Source organism: Pocillopora verrucosa, chromosome 3 (assembly GCF_036669915.1).
Source record: "Pocillopora verrucosa isolate sample1 chromosome 3, ASM3666991v2, whole genome shotgun sequence".
Taxonomy (NCBI): domain Eukaryota; kingdom Metazoa; phylum Cnidaria; class Anthozoa; order Scleractinia; family Pocilloporidae; genus Pocillopora; species Pocillopora verrucosa.
The window spans coordinates 1,960,338-1,979,248 of record NC_089314.1 but is presented as its reverse complement, the minus strand read 5'-3'; the positions used below and the strand labels follow the sequence as shown (position 1 = coordinate 1,979,248).

Here is an 18,911-nt window from a genome sequence, read left to right as displayed (position 1 = left end):
TCTTTGAAGGTTTGACTTGTAGGTACCAGCCCAAGCTAAATTGCAATAATACAAATATGGAAGGATCATAGAATTGTATAAAGTACGAAGGGAGTGAGTAGAGAGAAAAAACCTAGATTTATGAATAATACCTATAGATTTGGATAATTTATTTGCTGTTAAGGATATATGCGATTTCCAGGTCAAATTGTCATCTAATAAAACACCCAAAAACATGGTCTCAGAAACACGAAGAATAGGCTGCTCATTTATGAAAACTTGAAATTCAAAGGATTGCTTCTTTTGCCAAGGCTTGAATACCATAAAATTAGTCTTGGCTAAATTCAAGGAGAGCCGGTTTGCTGCAAACCAGGTTGACAATTTGTTTAATTCTCTATTTAATGTGTTAATTAGGTAAACAGGATCGTTATGGGAGATAAATAAGTTTGTATCATCAGAAAACAAGATTGCATCAAGCAGGGAAGCATTGTTCAAATCATTGACATACAGGATAAAAAATAAGGGACCAAGAATAGAACCTTGAGGCACCCCACAGGGAATCCCCTGCTTCTTCCATGATTTAGATACTTACATGTACATTTTTCTAACAGGGAACGTCATTTGTTCCTCTTTGCCGTAATATCTCACAGTGGGAATGGCCGCCTTTGTGCAAACGTTCCAGTGGAAAACAAATTAAAGACTATTCGGTTGAAATATTTCCTAATTCTAAATTGGATGAACGAACACGGCCTCCGATCACATAGTAATGTTATATCTATAGTGGTATACTCAGCACTGCTTCACATGGCTTCACAAACCCAGTATATATAAAGCTTCAAAAATTGGAATACTTAAGACCACTGTAAAATTTCCGAGACATTTGAAATTATGACGCTGGTTGCGGTTTATACCCTTCTAAAAAGAAAAGTCTTTAATCTGACTTATAAGGGAAGACCAACGGGTTTGATTCAGATCAGTCCAGAACCTAGGTGCAGCAGACGAGAAGACCGACCTAGTGCTTGTGTGGATTTAAAACGGACTTAAGCCTTCTTGTTGGGGCATAATTGACAACAAACAAGTGATAAATACCGTGTTAAGGTCATTCAATGACATTTTAATTTTTAATAAAAATTGTCGCACTCTGTAATAAGATTGTTTGCCGCACCTTTTAATAAAAAAGCTGTCACACTTTGTACTGAATCTTCGCTCTTGGCAACAATTGTCGTTCTTTCGTAATGACACAGCTGACGCACTTTGTAATAAGTAAGCTGTCTCACTTTGTAATAATCTTAGTTCTTTGCACAAATTGTCGCACTTTGTACTAAGAAATGCTGGTTGCACCTTGTATAATAAAAGCTGTCACACTTTGTAATAATCTTCGCTCTTAGCCATAACTGTCGCAATTTCTGCTTTGAAATAAACTTTCACACTTAATAAAAACGCCTTACGTACTTTACAATTAAAAAAATGCTGTCGCTCAATGAAAGAACAGCCTAAGGCATTCGGTTATGAAATAAGTTTCCGCACCTCGTAATTAATTTGGTATCGATGATCGGAAGGGAAGAAGTCCTACAAATAGCTATAAGCCTTGTCAATAATAATGATTAACAAATATTTACCCGGTGGTAGATATTTACCGAGCTGATCCACCATCAGCCACCGAAACTGAGGCGAATATTTGTTTAAGTATATACCGAAACAGTGAGATAATACAACAGAAAAACATGATTTTTATCTCATTTATTCCTGCAACGATTACCACGTTTTCGGGCGTAAATCACACGCCCGCGTTGGTGGATATTCGGAGTTTGTGTAACCAATCAGAGAGCGCCTCGAACGCTATCCACTGCATTAGTATATACTTATAGGGCTGATAAAAGTTACTAGAGAAGTTTTCTTTAAATTTAATTTATTGGTGAGAACTTTCTGAGATGTGCACTCTGCCTATTACAATGGTGTTCTGAATTTTCTGCGTTTTCATATTTCCTGGAGTTTCTTAGACTTCTTTCTCATCGTCTTTTCTGTCACTGATGTGCAAAGTGTAATTAAGTTACAAGTCCGTTCCACAGTTAATGTCTCCAGTGAGATCTTCAAAGTTGATATGGCCCCAGCTGACAGTCAAGCTGTTGTCAAGCAGTTTTGCTCGTGCATGCTGACCAATGAGTTCTTGGACCTCCCAAGTCTTTCGCACAATCGTCTCCGAACATTTATTAGCGGCTTTCCTGACGACCCAAGGAGTCAAAAAGAAACTGGTGCTTAGAATCGGCTACTCTTCTTATTAAAGGAAAGAAATTAGGAGGCTGAAAAACATTTGTCGCATAGTGTTTGGTATTCTATACTGAGGTTTCTTATTTGGAAAAAACTTACTAAAAAAAACAACAACAGCAACAATTGAACAATCTGACTGCATGGCTAATATAAAAACCTTTGCCGCATGCATGTTTTTTTTAGACATAAGGAGAAAACTTAGTATGCTGGTTGCAATTTGGCAGTGAAAATAGGTTCATCAAACTCGTTTTTAAGCAACATGTACTGAGTGCTTTTGAGAGTAAGTGGCGTTGCGGTAGCAACTTCTTGGAGTTGATAAAGAACGTAATTTCATTACCGAAGCAAAAAGGCACAAATTGTGATTGTATTGATCTTTCAAACTAAAAGATTACAGAGAAATTGGTTGATTCTTAATTACATAAACCACTTCCCATAATGTGGATAATTCCCACGTTCAATTGTCAGAAATGTCCAGTAATTTATAGAAAAGGAGTGAGTGAAGTTAGAGAAGGAAAAGGGATGGAAGGGAAATGAAGGGGTCTTAAATCAATCACGATTTCGTAAGATCCCACGAAGATTTCAGAAATAATAAATTCTGCGCTGCAAATCTGTTCAATAGAAATGAGCCTCATTTTTTGTCGAGCCTTACTTCGATTAATGTTTAACACTTCATATTATTCCCTTTTAGCATTTCATTTTTGACTGTGTATGGCAAAACACGTTTTTCGCTAACAGCTTTCACATCCTGAAGTCGTCTCTTTGAGATCCTCCTCGAAAATGTTACAAGCGTCAGAAGCCTGTCCGATAACTTATCGTTAGGATACGTAAGGCATCCTCAGGACGGCATGTACCCCACAAGCCTTACAGTGTGCTTTTTTTGTTATTTTATCAAAATGCAACTGTCGAACAAGACTTACTTTTACACTAGCCAGAGCTCAAAAATGACAGGTCATTAGAAAACTTTACACAATTCCTGCTACCTTTGCGATCACAGTTGATGCCACAAAATTCAGGGTGACACTCAGAGTGGTAGGAGTCCCACTGGTACTCAGGAACATAGACAGTGCGGTTCTTGCACGGAGCGCTGTCGCATGGAGACTTTGTGAAATTTGATTGAACAAAACAGCTAAACAAAAAAGTTGTTAATTAATTTTGAAATTCACTTTTGTCGCTAATTCTTACGTAACTTGCTTTCTCGTAGAAGAAAACCCTATAGAGTAAGCAGAATCGTTATAAATATATTTTATTAGATGTTTTGGTATTTAGTATCGTTGAGTATTTTAAAATAAAAAACATTCAGTGCATCTTATTAACTCCTAGAAGAATTATTGTTTTCTTACCGCTAGGCTAAAATGATAGAAAGAATTATTTCCCTGAAGCTTCTCCGTTACGCTGTACTTGTCAATGGCCAAAAACTCACACAGATGAAGACCACTGGAGTCAGGGCAAGAAAGGATAATTACTTCTTGAGTCAGGATACGCTGCCATGTTGAATGAATAACACTTTGATTCACCATCACAAAGGAAAGCGCAGTCCAATTGATCTTCCACCATGAACGATGCTAGTTTCTCTTCCCATAGGTAATGAATGCGATCACGCTTAAATTTACCAAAATTGAGGTTACCTCTTGTGTTTCGATAAAAGCTATACTCGATCATGGAAAAAATAAATAAGATTTGGAAGAAAGCCATCAGCCAAATTTGACAAAAAAGAGTCATATCAAAAGTCGGAGACAACGCGCTTGAATTCGTTTTCAAACGTCCGGCTTGAAGTGTGGACTGTGCACGCAATAATTCTGCCTTGAACGCCATAAATATTTATTATCTTTTACATTTCTCAAACATAATGCAAGAGACCGCAGAATACAACGAAACTCGTCATCTTTATTCATCAGTTTAGGATAAATCATTTCATATTAATGTCGAAGAGTTTCTCTCATATTTGCGATAAGGATGTTAATGACCTATCTATTTCAACCAGTATTTTCTTCTTGGAATTAGCATTAATTGATTTGTGTCAAATGTTTAAGTGTGCGGTATTTTTAATGAACTGGTGACCACACAAAGGGATTATTAATGAAATTTATTCATAAGTCCCGAGGGCAATTTAACTAAGCACGAACACATAATAAAAATGCCGTAACTATTCAACCGATTCCTTTTTCTGAGGTTAAAAAAAATCATTTAAAGTACTTGTTTTTCTTCTTACTTATTTGCATTACTCATGCTATTACTTGGAGAGAAGCGACCTATACATTACTGACAAAGTCATGGAAAACTTAAGCAATGCCATAGCACTTAAACTTTCCAAGAGTGTGATACCCCTTTTCATCTCTTCCAGCCCCATCAAAACCAGTGTCTCCAAACTTCAGTTGCAACACAGGAAGGTCAGACTTATCAGTCAGTAAGCCACTATCCACTCTCCACACGCCATCATTGGCATCACAATTACATCCCAGATTTGGATTTGCGCATGACCCGTTCAATCCGCATGCGCACTTATTGATGTTAGATGATGCAACTCCTCCCCAATACTTCATGGCTTCATCATTACGTGAATGCCACCAAGCAAATCCATCGAGCAACAGAAGTGATCCATAGCATTCGTACTTAATAAACTGCTCACAATGGGCAGAGGCAACAGGCAGGCCAGCTAATTGTGCAACACTTGACAGCCCAGCTCCAGTGTAATGAACGCGGCGAACATAACTCCCTTCGTCATCATATCCATCAACTAGCATTCTTTCCTCGCTATCGTGACCAACAACTGTCACGCCAACTCTATTTTTATCCGTCATATCACAGAACACAGTAAAAGGTTCGTAGCCACCTTCTCCATCGGGGTCTATTACGTAAGAACCACTAGCGGCACGTGAGCTGTGAGATTTGATGTCACTGCATGTCTTTCCTATTTGATTAAACACAAAAGTGTGTCAACCTTCTGATCTGATTCCATGAACTGAAACGTTGGGCACCAAACTAACCACTAACATGACCCAGCCTTAAAGTAACCATTTTCCATATCGACTTGCTGACATGATCCTTCGACACTACCGATCCTAGAACGGCGCATAACGCATATTACACATGAATCTAATCTCGGCGTAGCTTACCACACAGTTCATTGTAGCTGAAGGCTCAGGGTAAACTCATTGCAGCACGGAATATGATGGTTTGGTACTGAATTCGTTTTCTTGTCTCACGCTTTTGTTCCACACATCTTATAGGTTTTTATAGAGCTAAAGGCATTTTAATTTCATGTTTCTATACTCATTCAAACACACTGTGCCTGCCGTAAGAATCAATCGATAATTTCGAAAAAACGTAAGACCTAGCCAAATCATAACCATTACAATTTCCGCAAATGTGATTGGTGCATCGACTGATATACTTTTCACTTATCATTCTGTGCACTTGTAATCGGATAATGTAATCGGACGGTTGGCTGTAATCGGACACCTGTAATCAGATAGTTGAAGCAGCCAATCATAGTCATTCCTTTTAGCTAAATCTACCGACCACAGAATTGATCACAATAACCATAGCAACAACCGCTTATCCGAAAGAAAACTGTGAAATTTCCAAAATTGAGGAACTTTTCACTTTATACATTGTCTCTACCAGAGATTTTGTCCAAAATATTTTTAATTCATTCAGACGGCCCCTCTCGTGCTGCTCCTATACATTTTTGTCGGAAAATTATTTCTTTATCTGGTCAGCTGCTGTATACGGTACCGTTTTTTTTTAACAAACGGCCTGCAAATTTACCTACACATTTCTCGGTACAGTCGAAATGTATTTGTTATTGCTGCGATGTATTAGGAGCACTCGAAATTGCCTCTAGTTTTCGTGAGTTCGTCGATAACACTGACTAAAATATATTTAAAGACACACCTCTTTGTTCGCAGATAGTTCCAACGTATCCTGGCTTGCATTCACAGTGATAGGTGTTCCTTTTATATTCAGGAACACAGACAGCATCGTTCTTGCAAGGAGCGCCTTCACAAGACTGTAATAAAGCAAAGAATGGCGCTGCAGTGTGAATTAAGATATAAACAAAAAATAGCTCTTAAACTTAGTAATGTTTTGAAAAAAGAGGGTAAATTTCTGAAGAAACTGTGGTGCTACGTCAGTGGGAGAGTTGATAAATTAAAATTGATCACCGTAAAGAATGTCAAAGCTGACGTTTCGAGCGTTAGCCTTTCGTCAACGCGAATAACGAAGGCTAACGCTCGAAACTTGAACTTTGGGGTAGTTACAAAACAATGAAAGAAATCCAGAAGTGGGGGTAAAACATCCAGATGCGACAAAATATCGAACTTACCCTTGGGAAATAGTAATGAAAGGTAGAGTTGACGGAAAATTTCTCAGTTTCTCTGTACTTATCTGTGGCCAACAACTCACAGAGATAAAGACCTTCAGAGTCAGGATACACAGCTATATTAAACGAATAACACTTTAGTTCACCAATACAAAGGAAAGTGCACTCCAGTTCATCATTTACCACGGACGATGTCACTTTCTCTGCCCATAAGTAGTGGAAAGGAATGGCTTTAAATTTTCCAATAGTAACATCGGCTGTAGGGCATGGATAACCAACATGCTTTTCCTCGGCAAAAATCATGTGAAAAGCAAGAAACATCATAGATGTAACGAAAACCATGGCGCGCGAAATAGCGGCTGACAGTTTTGAATGCGTTGACGTAGAAGGCTGAGGAAAAGCAACCAAAAGTGATTAATTATTACCGCTCTTCTTTTGAAAAATCTCCATGAAAATATTCTTTTTCTACTTAATGAAGCATATGATGTTAATAATTAATAGACAGCGGGCAAGCTGATATCTAAAACAACTAAGGAGTTCATATTTCGTGAAATCCTCGGGTGTCTCTTCATTTTGCTCCGGATGATATCAGCCTTAATTCTAATAAATAAGATCTGGCTATTTTGGCTTCAAAACAACGAGCTATGCATTACGCTGTTATAACACTTTATAGTCCCTACGATCGTTCGTTTTTATGAAGTTGGATGAATTAAATTCAAACTCCCAAGTTTAAGCCATTCTTGTCATAAACTGTTTACGAAAGAAAAAATCGTTGGAACATTTTGGTCGGATTCGGATCTAATTAAGGGATTGCTGGATTGATACATTCAACTTGATAATAAAAACGATGTTTTCTTGTTCGCAAGCGTGAACCGTGAAACATTTGCAGCTTCAAATTTGCGGAATTTAAAGACTGTCTTCACCTCGCTAATTTAAGTCTTCGAATAAGAAATCCTGAAAATATAGAAGAGAAACAATTTTAACCATCAGTTCAGTTTTCCGGAAACTGGATTGAATTGTTTGATGAATTGGCACAGGTAGACCACACTACGTGTTCGTGGTTAATAACTGTTGACATGAGACGAACAAAATGTATGAGGGTTATGAAGAAAGCTCTGAAAATTGCATATCTAGATTATGTTTTGGTCTTAATATCTCAATTAACTTAAATAAATGTTAATCAACTCATTTGTGGAAATTTTTTAGCCTTCATGGGCCGTTTGAAGCGTCCTTTTACGAAATTACTTTTGGACGAAATAACTCGCTGTAATGGCCTCTTTTAAACAAAGTAAGCGGTCAGACAACAAGAAATTCACTTTGGTAGTAAGGTGAGATATTTTTCATAGAAAATTTGACTGAATTTTTACTTCCTAAGAACGATCGTAAATATTCCCATATAAACTCATATTTCCGCCATGACGCTTATTACGTAAGATGATTCATCTCACAGCTGGAGCTTGGGCTACATGTGGGTACACAAAGGAAAATAGGTGTTGGTCACACACTGGAACAAACAACGTTACCGAAGATGGCGAGTCCACTGGTTCTTTTCCTGTGCTTCGTTTCAATCTATTCGGTCGCAATCGCTGATCTGTCTTCGGAGTTTGCTCATCATGCCGTCCTGGACCCAGCAGAAAAAATGAAACTATACTGGACCGTTGATTGGGACGCAAAAATGGTTTATTTCGCTGTGGAGGCAGCAACCACTGGGTGGGTAGGATTTGGATTCTCCGGCCGCTCTGGAGCTATGATCGGAAGCGATGTTGTTATAGGATGGGTGAAGAATAACGAGGGATATCTTCGGGTAAGGATGTAAATCTACTTGTCTCATTTCGGACTAAGGGAACGGAGCATGTTTGGATTTGTGACTTCTACTGTTATGTAAAGCTCCCACTAAATCTGCGCGTAGTATTTCATTTCATTTCGATCAGGATCAGCAATGTCAATAGCGTGATGTTTGTAAATAGAATAAGAGAGTTTTGAGCCTGGTAAAGAAATAGGGAAAGATGTTTTTCGTCTTGCCACGAGCGTGACATTGCTGATCCTGCAGTATGCAGGACGTTTGTGAAATTCGTAATAGACCCTCGTGGCTCAGTGATAGAACATCGGAGCGCGGAATCCGAAGATCTGAGGTTCGATTTCTCATGGGAACTTTTCCTTTGTCCAACGCTCGTGACAAGACGAAAATCATCATCTCTATATTTCTCTGCAGGGATCAAACTTACCATCTGTCTTATTCTATTAATAAGTGATCATACTTTTACCGTTCTTGCAAATTCAACAGTCATTTCCACTCATTTAGTCTTTTTAATGAGAGATCAGTTTGGGACGTGTCAATCAACCATGTTTGACACTTTGAAGTTTATCGACCGACGTTTTTACCAAGCTGTTAGGGGTGTAGGTTACTCGTAGGTCAAGTGAACACTCTCGTTCCTCTATATGAACTGTCTTTTATTCAATCATCAGGATAATATATATAACGTACGACACTCGTAATCAGTTATTTTACTTTCACATATGAGAGTAGATTTACGGCGCGATTGGAAGTTCCTTCCAGTACAGACCTTATGTAACGCAATATACAACAAGAGGGAGGTTTGAATAAGCGGGTCCCTCTGTACTAATCTTTTATTCCGTTACAGGATCGTTTTGCAGATGAGGAAAAACTTCCACCAGTCGATGAACAGCAGGACTACAAACTGATAGGATTTGAAGAGAGTGGAGGAAAAACTGTGCTTAAGTTTAAACGAGAGTTTGACACATGTGATTCGCGCGACAGGAAGCTTGAGGTAAGTGTTTGGATTTTGTACCATGTCGTTACGACATAAGGGAACGCGTTATTAAGATTGACAGTTTTGAAGGCGTATCGCCTAGATATGTTATTCATCAAGCAATACGACAAAAACAGGTTTATGTTACACGAGCAAAGAACCCAATCGAGACAAAAGGTAAAAGCGAACAGGTCTTCAGTCAGAATAATTGTGTAAGCGAGAGAGGGTTTGTTGTTCTAATAAATCAGTTTAGGACAGTGATTGTAAGGACGGAGTCGGTGCCATCTATTTTTCTTTCTATTTCCCCTCCCCCTCCCTCCTTTTTTTCCCTTTTCGGATTTGGTATTCTCAAGCCCACACATAGTAAAAACTGAACTGCTGAGTCTGGGCCTTAAACAAGATAAACCAAAAAAAACCTGCAACTCGCTCAAAAAAATAGATAAATAAATACATGAAGTCAGGGTTGGGAAGGAGGATCTCCCGTTATTTTACCACTGGACAATTAAAATTCATTCATGCTGAAGATACAAAGTAAGATTTAGAAACAAAAAATTGAGAATGTAATGTGGTTAATTTTTTCGCTTTTGTTCCGGAATGGAAAAGAGTTAAGTATATCTGACTACCATAACAAAAATACTGTTGTGAAGAAGACCAAAATGGAAATATAAATGTTAAATGCTCGCCTAATTTCTGGATAGAGCTTGTGTTATCGGCTAAGTAGAAGTTGTTTCTGTCTCCCAAGTTTTTTGTCTAAGATAATAGTTAGGTAGCATTGCCAATTCATGAAATGTGATCTCGAACTCAGATCAAACAGCTCAGTTTTACAGGAAACTAAGCTTGATCATGAATTTGTCGCTGGTGCAGCTAAAAGGAGACAGTAAGTCACGAAGTTTACATCTATAAGCTTTAAGGACATGTTTAATCATCACATCGATACTACGAGATAGCATCTTGCAAGCTAGCAAACTTTATTTCTCTGATCACCGGTCTGTGTATGTTCACAGGCTGGAGCTACCAAAGTTGTGTTCGCATATCATGACGATGACCCGGCCTCAGAATCGAAGATAAAGTATCACACGTTCAGGGGAAGCAGGACACTTATGCTTCTTAACAGCATGGATAAAAGAAACATCAACGAAACTGGCTGGCTCTCTTTTCCTATAACTACTAAGAACGTAAGAACTATTCAGTTATTGTTAATACCGTCTAGCATGCCGTCGAAGCCTGTAATTATGAAATTTCGTTAATTGTTGCTCATTTACGAGGATCAGTTATTTACTTCTTCTTCAACATGCACATATGGCTTGGTAACTAAGTCGGTAGAAATGCCAAACTAGTTACTGTGGAACTCTAATACTTAAGTTTCTTTAATCGCAACGAGGATCATTTCTTCAAAGACATTTTTACACCGATTGGTTTGAGAACTTTTTTGACCACTAACACTGAGCTTAGGCTAAAGTTTTCATGTTTTAGTATTTTAAATCGAACTTTCTGATTTGTTTTGAAGGTAACAATCCCTGCCAAGGAAACAACTTACTGGTGCGCTCTGATCAAAGCTCCCGAACTGCAATCCAAACATCACATCACAAAGGTATTAGCACTTGTAATTACCCGGATAAATTCGGACATTTAATGTCCAGTGAAAATAAAGTTACATTTTAATACTCTTCAACTTCAGCTCGAAAGTGAAAATAAAAGAAATTAACACATCATGGCTGCCAAACATATGTGAATAATGCAACTGAAACCACCTGTAAACACACGACTAAAGAATTTTGCAGGGTTATCTCATTATTCATTCAGCCAATTAGTCCAGAAATTGGTGTCGTCGAGATAAAAAAAATGGAACAGAGAAGGATACTCTAATGCCAGTTATTTATAGATAGTCTCTCAAAAGGAAGTAAGTAAGTTTCGTGACATCCGCATGAAAGTCAGTAACTACCTGATCTTAGTGAAATCGACATATCCTGGCCAACGCCCCAATTTTCAGTCTCTTTCCCATTATTTCCTCTTGGTGTCGTGCAATCCAAGCATAAGCATGCTCTTAATTACAAATCGCTCGGTCAGTTTGAACTGACTTACCGCATTACTTCCTTAATTATACACCAATCAGTCTGGTTGCCGTTTGTTTTCTTCCTTGCCTGGGTGGTTCTTGTGCGTCATTTCATTTGTTGATTTTCTATAAATAAATCATGACTAAGACTGGAGATGTGCTTGACTATTTTAACGTATAGGATGAAGACTTTTCTATCCCCTCGTGCTTGTCATAATCATAAAACAGTCTGCAACTCTTAACTTCCTTCTGTTTTGTAGGTCGAACCACTTGTACAGAAAGGCAATGAAGGTTTTGTTCATCATCTTATTCTTTACGAATGTGAAGGAAACTTTACTGAAAATGATTATGATCAAGGCAGGGACTGCATGGACACAGCTAACATGCCTTATGCCAGGTGCCGAGATGCCAGTATTGTCGTCGCCTGGGCTGTTGGGGGAGAGGTAAAAAATCAATTTTGTGTAAGCCTTCACTTAACGTGATTCCTCAGCATTACGCATCCCGTATTGCGCATAACATCATGTATTTAGGCGAATAAGTGCGCGGTATCATCTCTGCATTACTTCCTCGGGCCCCATTACCATTGGCATTTTTACCCTTTACAAATTCTCCATACTAGTGCCGCTAAGAAGATGCGAGAAGTGTTCTTGTCTCTTGATCCTAAACTAACTGGCAGTTTTGTGAATAACGTGAATTTCGTCCTGGCAGTGACGAAATTCACTCGCATGGAAGGGCGATTTCGCCTAATGATGACGGGCTCCTAAAGGCTGTCAAACTTTTCATTCAACACATTTCTTTAGATGAAGTACTAGCAATAACTATATGTACCTGGCTTAATTTCTTTGGCCAGACACTGAAAATCTGTTTATATTTGCCAAGCAACCTCAAAAAAAGGCGCTCTCGACATTGTACCAACAGTTTTCTGTCTCTTCGTGATAGAGCATCAAAGCGTGAAATCCGAAGGTCTGTGGATCGATCCCTAGTGGGGAGCTCAGAGCTCTCTTGATTACTTGCTCTTAACGAGACGGATACCATTTTTCTTTATTTGACAGTTCAAAATTTACTAAGATCTTCTAAAGTTCTATGAATTATTGTGCTATTTTACTCCATCTTTGTTTTTGTTTTTTTAACAGTCGTTTTATTACCCTCTGCACGCGGGATTTCCACTCGGCGCAGATGATTCACCCAAGAATTTCCTGTTGGAAATGCATTATGATAATCCAAGCAATGTACCAGGTAAGGAGCTTATACTTGTCTGAAGTTTGCTTGGTAAATTGAGTCTCACTAAGGAATAAGTGAGTTTTGTGGTGATTCATTGAGTGAGTAGAGATGATCTTAAATCAAATTTAGACAATTGCCTATGATAAGTGGCAGATTCGATAAAGGAATTTAGGGTTTTATCGAACTCTTGCGCTGACAAAGTTGTCTATTTCGACTAATTTTTTGCTGGATAATGAAGTGGTATTTTACCGGGAGATAAGCTGAATGTGGATCAAATCTGAAGAGTTGGAGAGAGTTTAATTAAATGTTGTGTCATCAATGACGACGCAACGGCGGGAATATTGTACCTCTTTCCTCATACAAGGGCTCCTTTTACAACTGCTTATGCTTTTCGTATTCATCTTCAATGTTTAGGCCGAGTTGACAGTTCAGGTGTTCGGATTTATTACACCGACAAACTTCGTAAGTATGACAGTGGAATTGTATCAGTAGGAGTGAGAGTAAATAACTGGCACATCATACCCCCCAAACAAAAGGACTGGCTCAGCATTGGATACTGTACAGCAGAATGCACCGAGGTATGGTATCATTTAATTCTTTGCGGTGCTTAATTAAGCTGACACATTGTATATTCTTTTTTTTTGGGGGGGGGGGGGTGGGGGGAGGGGGTAAGGAGGGATTACTGCTAAATCTTCAAGGTTTATTTGTTGTTGTTTACATTTAGCAAGTTCTCTCGTTATTGCTGTTGCTGTTCCTTTTACTGTTGTTTTTGTCTTTGCTGCTGTCGTTCGGAGCTATGAAAACTTTGATCCAAAGTTAGATTCAGTTTGTAGGCCTCCTTCATGGTCAAAATACTTAAAGCTAGGTCATAAGCGACGAAGGAGAAGGAGGATTGCATATCTATATCGAGACCAAATACGTAATTTAAGAAGCCTTGACCAAATTTTCGCTGAGTGTGCGAATTTTTAATGATATGAAATTTAGTCCACGTCAAGGACTGTGCGTGCTACAACATGATGAGTAATCGCACATGTGTATGACCGAAAAACTGGCGTCTCATGGGATACTATTTCTGTTTCAGTCCATCTTTAACTCGACGTCTCTACAAGGGGGAGGCATCAATGTGTTTGCCTCCATACTTCACACTCATTTGGCTGGTAAGCTCACCTTCGACGAGGATAACAGTCATTTGATGCTCGAATGGATAAATTGTTTCTTGTTCGGGTCCTTCGGCCAAAAAACTTTGGTAAAGTAACGAATGGGGGGGGGGGCAGGGAACGTAACCCATTAACCCCTACTTCGTACGTTTCCGCCCCTTTTGTACAGGAATCTGTAAGCAAATGAATAAAAAAGCAAACACAGAAAGCCCTAATGGAAGTTGGATTACCGAAATCATTTACTTGCCTTTTTAGTTCTTCTCTGATATCTGTTTTCTGCTACAATTCTACTTACAGCAAGTTCACTTCTCTTTTCCTTGATCTCTCTGACTCTGATCAAGTCCGATGGACTTTGATTCTCACTGACCAATAAATCTAAAGTACATGCTTTCATAGACAATATCGGTAGGCATGAGAGGGCGTGCGGGCCAAATAACCGTGAAAGACTACACATGTATTATCAAAACGCTAACTCAAACATTTTCAGATGCACCTCACGAATTAGTGTAGATCCAAGGCAAAGATCGGAAGGCAAACCAAACACGTCCGTTAATGGAGGACACTGGAAGACTACCAGAATCAGAGAACTTGTTGAGATAGCTAAAACCCAAATAAATTCGGATTTTGAGTTCATATCTTAACTCAAATGCTGGATGTAAACAGATCACCATAAAATAAGCAACTTACTAAATGCTTCACAAAATATGAAACCACCGAACTGTCTCTTAAGTTTATTTCCCTTCAGCTCTCTGAAGTTTAAAGGCAGGTCTTCCAAAAGATAATCGGCGATTTCGTCGCCCCAAACTCTATTGGGAATCCCGGTTTTACTTTTTTCCCCACTATGTTTATGGCTACAAACAGATATTTATCACACAGTTACTACCATCATTAATTTGTGCGTTGTCGCGTGCGTACGTTGCAGATGAAAAAGTCTTCTCTTTGAATACAAACGCATTCTATTAATAGGTCGAGCTATATGGACTAGACATATTCGAAATGGAAAAGAACTTCCAGAAATTGCGCGTGACGATCAATACGACTTCAATTTCCAGGTAGGGGTACTGTTGGTGCACTTAAATCTTACGAGCAGGATGTGCTCTGTGAAGAAGTACTACCCGGTACTTCTTTTCACTTCTCAGCCAGAAATAATAAAAGCAGGGGCTAGAAACATCTCCTGTTGGGATGTCAGACAGACACATCCTAAAATAGTTTCTTGCTGGTATTTGTTGGCATGGTTGTTTTGTCATCATAGAATATAATGATTTCTTAACAAAAAGGGAAATCCATGCAAATTAGGAACTTCCGTCTTCCCCTTTTCTTCCACCTTCCTTCTCCTCCAAACGAGAGCAACACCCCAGCAAACAATGATGGCATTCGTTCTTGTTCACAGGACACACAAGTTCTCAGAAAAGAAATCAATATTCAACCGGTGAGTATACATGTAAAATACTACATAACCGATTAACTACATTTTCGAAATAATGTTACCAATATTATCGTATGTAAGTCATTGCATGCTGTAAATCAGTGCTTGACATAACCGATGCTCTTGTTTTGCCTTATTTTTTCCTTTAAGGGAGACGAAATGATTCACTACTGCAAATACAATTCTATGGACAGGGATCAGCTAACGAAGGTAACAATTATAACGATCCGTTTTCTAAAAAGGTGATGATCTTGCTTCATAGTTTCATTATTTTAAACAGGACGCGAACCAATGTGTTACAGTCCTGGTAAAAGACCTTGGAGCACCCTAGGAAAACACGCAAAAAATTGTTTCCCTGAGAACCACTAATTTTCACTTATCCACCCTTCCAATCGTCCTCAATAACTTAGGAATTAATGCAGGCTACATTGATTGCACTGTTTCTTTCCCTACACCTATCCATATTTAGGGAGGCATTGCTTCGAGAGAAGAAATGTGCTTGGACTTCTTGTTCTATTATCCACGTGTACCCAAGATCAAATTGTGTCAAAGTACTGCATATGGTCCTCCATACAAGTTCATCAAAAAATACTTGTGAGTCTCGTTTAAATTCGTATTTGACATTTCAAGGTTGTTGTATTAGTTGGACGGTTCCCTTCCCTACCTTCCCCCCCCCCTCCTCCCAGGCTTCTCAGATGTTCTGTGGGCTGACAGCCAACTGTGTTTTGAAAAAAACTGCATTTCCTCGTGTTCTTTAAAAATGAGCCAGAAAATTATGGTTTGTTCCCTTGACTAAACAAGGTGCAATGTACGTTTTTAACATGTCATGCCACCTGATTCCGAGAAGATCAACCTGCAGACTTGTTCCATCAATCGATAACTATTGGACCAACTTGTTTAGTATTTTGTATTTTGTCATAATTCAACTATTGAAAGCTCAACAGAAATCGAAGCCGTACGCTTAAACAATAGGTTCATTTGTGATATACACGCCTCGTGCATGATGTTTGATTTGCAAATGTTAAAATATCAATGGCTGTGAATACATGAAAATCATATATGTGAACTGCGGATAAAGACGTGAATATGAAAGCGATCTTCGCAGTAATAAACACTACTTGAGCAGTAGCGAAAATAAGGCCTGGAAAAAAATTCAGTATGTTAAAGTAACCTGTGTGGAATTCGCTAGCGAGCAAATAAATATTTTGTTAAAAAAAAAAAACTTTCACGAGCATGGCGATATGTTTGATTATTTGTTTGTTTGATTTGGCCTTGACTCCAGGAAAGATGCTAGCTTAACCTCTCCATACCGTAATCCTATGACCAAAACGTCATTGGACTGGACTGATGAAATGGTGGCTGACTTCAGAGAGTACAACGAAGAAGTTCAGAGAGTATTTCCTCGTTGTGGTATTCGTAAATTTTCCTCTGTTGCTGTAAGTATCCACGTTTCTTCAACATCCGACTCTCCAAACCTTACCTGTAAGTTAATGAGTGAGGCAAACTTGGCCATGACGAAATTTTCTAATGGAAGTGACTCCAGAAGGGGATTTCTGACCATGTTTTATCTACAGATGTATAAAGCGAACGCCTTATTCCTTGACAAGGCCATTTTTCTGGGCAACATTTTGAGTACAGATGCGAAAACAAAATTTAAAATGGAGAATATTCCAGAGATAATTTCACTGCCGAGTTGTGGAAACTCGATACTTATGCACAACCACAGTCGTCTCGAAGTTCAATTTTCATTTTTATACTTTCTTCTGAATTGACTTGCACTATATTTGTTTTCCTCAGGACACAATGGATCCAAACTTCACGGTGCCGATACCAAAAATCGCTGAGCCTCTTCCAACCGAGAAGTCCGACTGTCCACCAATCCCAGTTGCTGCAGGCCAGCGCATGTCACCTGGGGTTTTCGCAGTGTACTTTGGGATACTGCGTGCTGTCTTTTGTATTGTAAACCAATGAGTGATCGCCTTGCTGAAATCTGCCTTATCATCACTTTTTCTTTTTCTCCTTTTTTTCGCATTTTTTGTTTTTTGTCTTGTTGTTTAATCATGACTAACGTGAAGACAAGTAAATATTATGAAATATTAAACTGATGCAAAACACTCGAGTTGATAACTTTGTCTTTCCCGGCCTTATTAGTCACTTGTAGGTTTTGCAGGTTTATCAAATGTTGCACAGCTTGATTCCTATTTAGAAGTCCTATAATGAATAAAATTATCGACTACAAAACCGTTTTCCACCTCATGGAAAATATCTATCTAAATGCGGAGCTGCCGCGTAAGAAAGGGTTCCTAGTCGTCACGTGTCAAGATACAACCACTTTTAGAATTATCTTACATTGGATTGTTACGTCAGTATCTCACGCACTTTAAGGATTCTCTTTCATTGAAGTGTTACGTCAGTATCTCACGTACTTGTAGAATTATCTTTCATTGAATTGTTACGCAAGTATCTCGCGCACTTTGAGGATTCTCTTTCATTAGATTGTTACGTTAGTATCTCGCGCACTTTGGGATTATCTTTTATTGGATTGTTACGTTAGTATCTCGTACACTTTTAGAATTATCTTACATTGGATTGTTACGTCAGTATCTCGCGCACTTTAAGAATTATCTTACATAGGATTATTACGTTAGTATCTCGTGTTCTTTTAGAATTATCTTTCGTTAGATTGTTACGCAAGTATCTCGCGCATTTTAAGGATTCTCTTTCATTAGATTGTTACGCAAGTATCTCGCGCATTTTAAGGATTCTCTTTCATTAGATCGTTACGCAAGAATCTCGCGCATTTTAAGGATTCTCTTTCATTAGATTGTTACTTTAGTATCTTGCGCACTTTTAGAACTATCCTTCGTTCGATTTTAACGTCAGTATCTAGCGCACTTCTAGGATTCTCTTTCATTGGATCGTTACGTCTGTATCTTACGTGCTTTAAGGATTTGCTTGCAAAAGGTTTTTATGTAAGTATCTGGCACTCTTTTATATTTTAGAATAAATGCACCTTTCCTCGGGACGCGAAACTCTCCACCAAGCTGCTATCGCTTTTAATAAGGCTGAATGCTCGAGATTCGAATCCTCATTGTGGACCCTGATTGTTTGTGAGTCCCAGGCCCAAAACGTAAATGCAAGGGCAGTCCACCGCGATCATCAGACCTGATGATCTGATCATTAGGTCTGATGATCGCGTAAGCGTGAAACTCAGAGTCACAGAAAAGTTATGTCGTATTGATTGGTTCAACCTTCAGATACATATATATATATATATGTATATGTATATATATATATATACAAATTCCTCAGCCTAATCGACAAACATTTCCCTAAGGATCACAGCCTCCGCAAAATATTTAACCGCAACACCATCAAAATCAGTTACAGCTGTATGAACAACACCAAACAGGTCATCGACAACCACAACAAGCGCATCTTACACTCGTCCCACTCACCTTACACGAAAGACAACAAAGACGGCACGGAAACCAACAAAACATGCAACTGCCGACAAAAGAACAATTGCCCGCTCAATGGTAACTGCCTTCAATCCTCAGTCGTTTATCAAGCCACCGTCACACGGAACGACAACAACACCTCTGAAACATACATCGGACTCACAGAAACCGACTTCAAAACAAGACACAGAAATCACACCGCATCATTCCGCCACGCCAAGCACAAAAACTCTACCGAACTTAGCAAACACATC

General features: G+C 38.7%; 2 protein-coding genes across 2 annotated transcripts; one reads left to right on the top strand and one right to left on the bottom strand.

Moving 5' to 3' along the window:
- Positions 1-4,526: 4,526 nt before the first annotated feature.
- On the bottom strand, positions 4,527-6,910 carry LOC131792766 (contactin-associated protein 1-like). The gene is made up of 3 exons (XM_059110166.2): positions 6,572-6,910; positions 6,142-6,256; positions 4,527-5,155 (listed from the first exon to the last, which is right to left on the bottom strand). The coding sequence occupies exons 1-3, from the start codon at positions 6,908-6,910 to the stop codon at positions 4,527-4,529; spliced, it is 1,083 nt and encodes a 360-aa protein (XP_058966149.2).
- A 1,186-nt stretch (positions 6,911-8,096) lies between these two features.
- On the top strand, positions 8,097-17,159 carry LOC131792764 (DBH-like monooxygenase protein 1). Its single transcript, XM_066162916.1, is given in 15 exon segments — positions 8,097-8,372; positions 9,211-9,357; positions 10,344-10,514; positions 10,847-10,930; positions 11,653-11,835; positions 12,526-12,628; positions 13,028-13,191; positions 13,695-13,770; positions 14,737-14,822; positions 15,161-15,199; positions 15,347-15,406; positions 15,666-15,790; positions 16,479-16,632; positions 16,994-17,071; positions 17,073-17,159. Coding segments are annotated over 15 exon segments (1,833 nt in total).
- Positions 17,160-18,911: the final 1,752 nt, after the last annotated feature.

Coding starts and splice junctions, on each gene's coding strand:
- LOC131792766 (XM_059110166.2), bottom strand. CDS start 6,910: ATGGTTTTCGTTACATCTATGATGTTTCTTGCTTTTCACATGATTTTT. Junction 6,257..6,571: donor TTCATTACTATTTCCCAAGG/GTAAGTTCGATA, acceptor GCTTTATTACAG/TCTTGTGAAGGCGCTCCTTG. Junction 5,156..6,141: donor AACTATCTGCGAACAAAGAG/GTGTGTCTTTAA, acceptor TTAATCAAATAG/GAAAGACATGCAGTGACATC.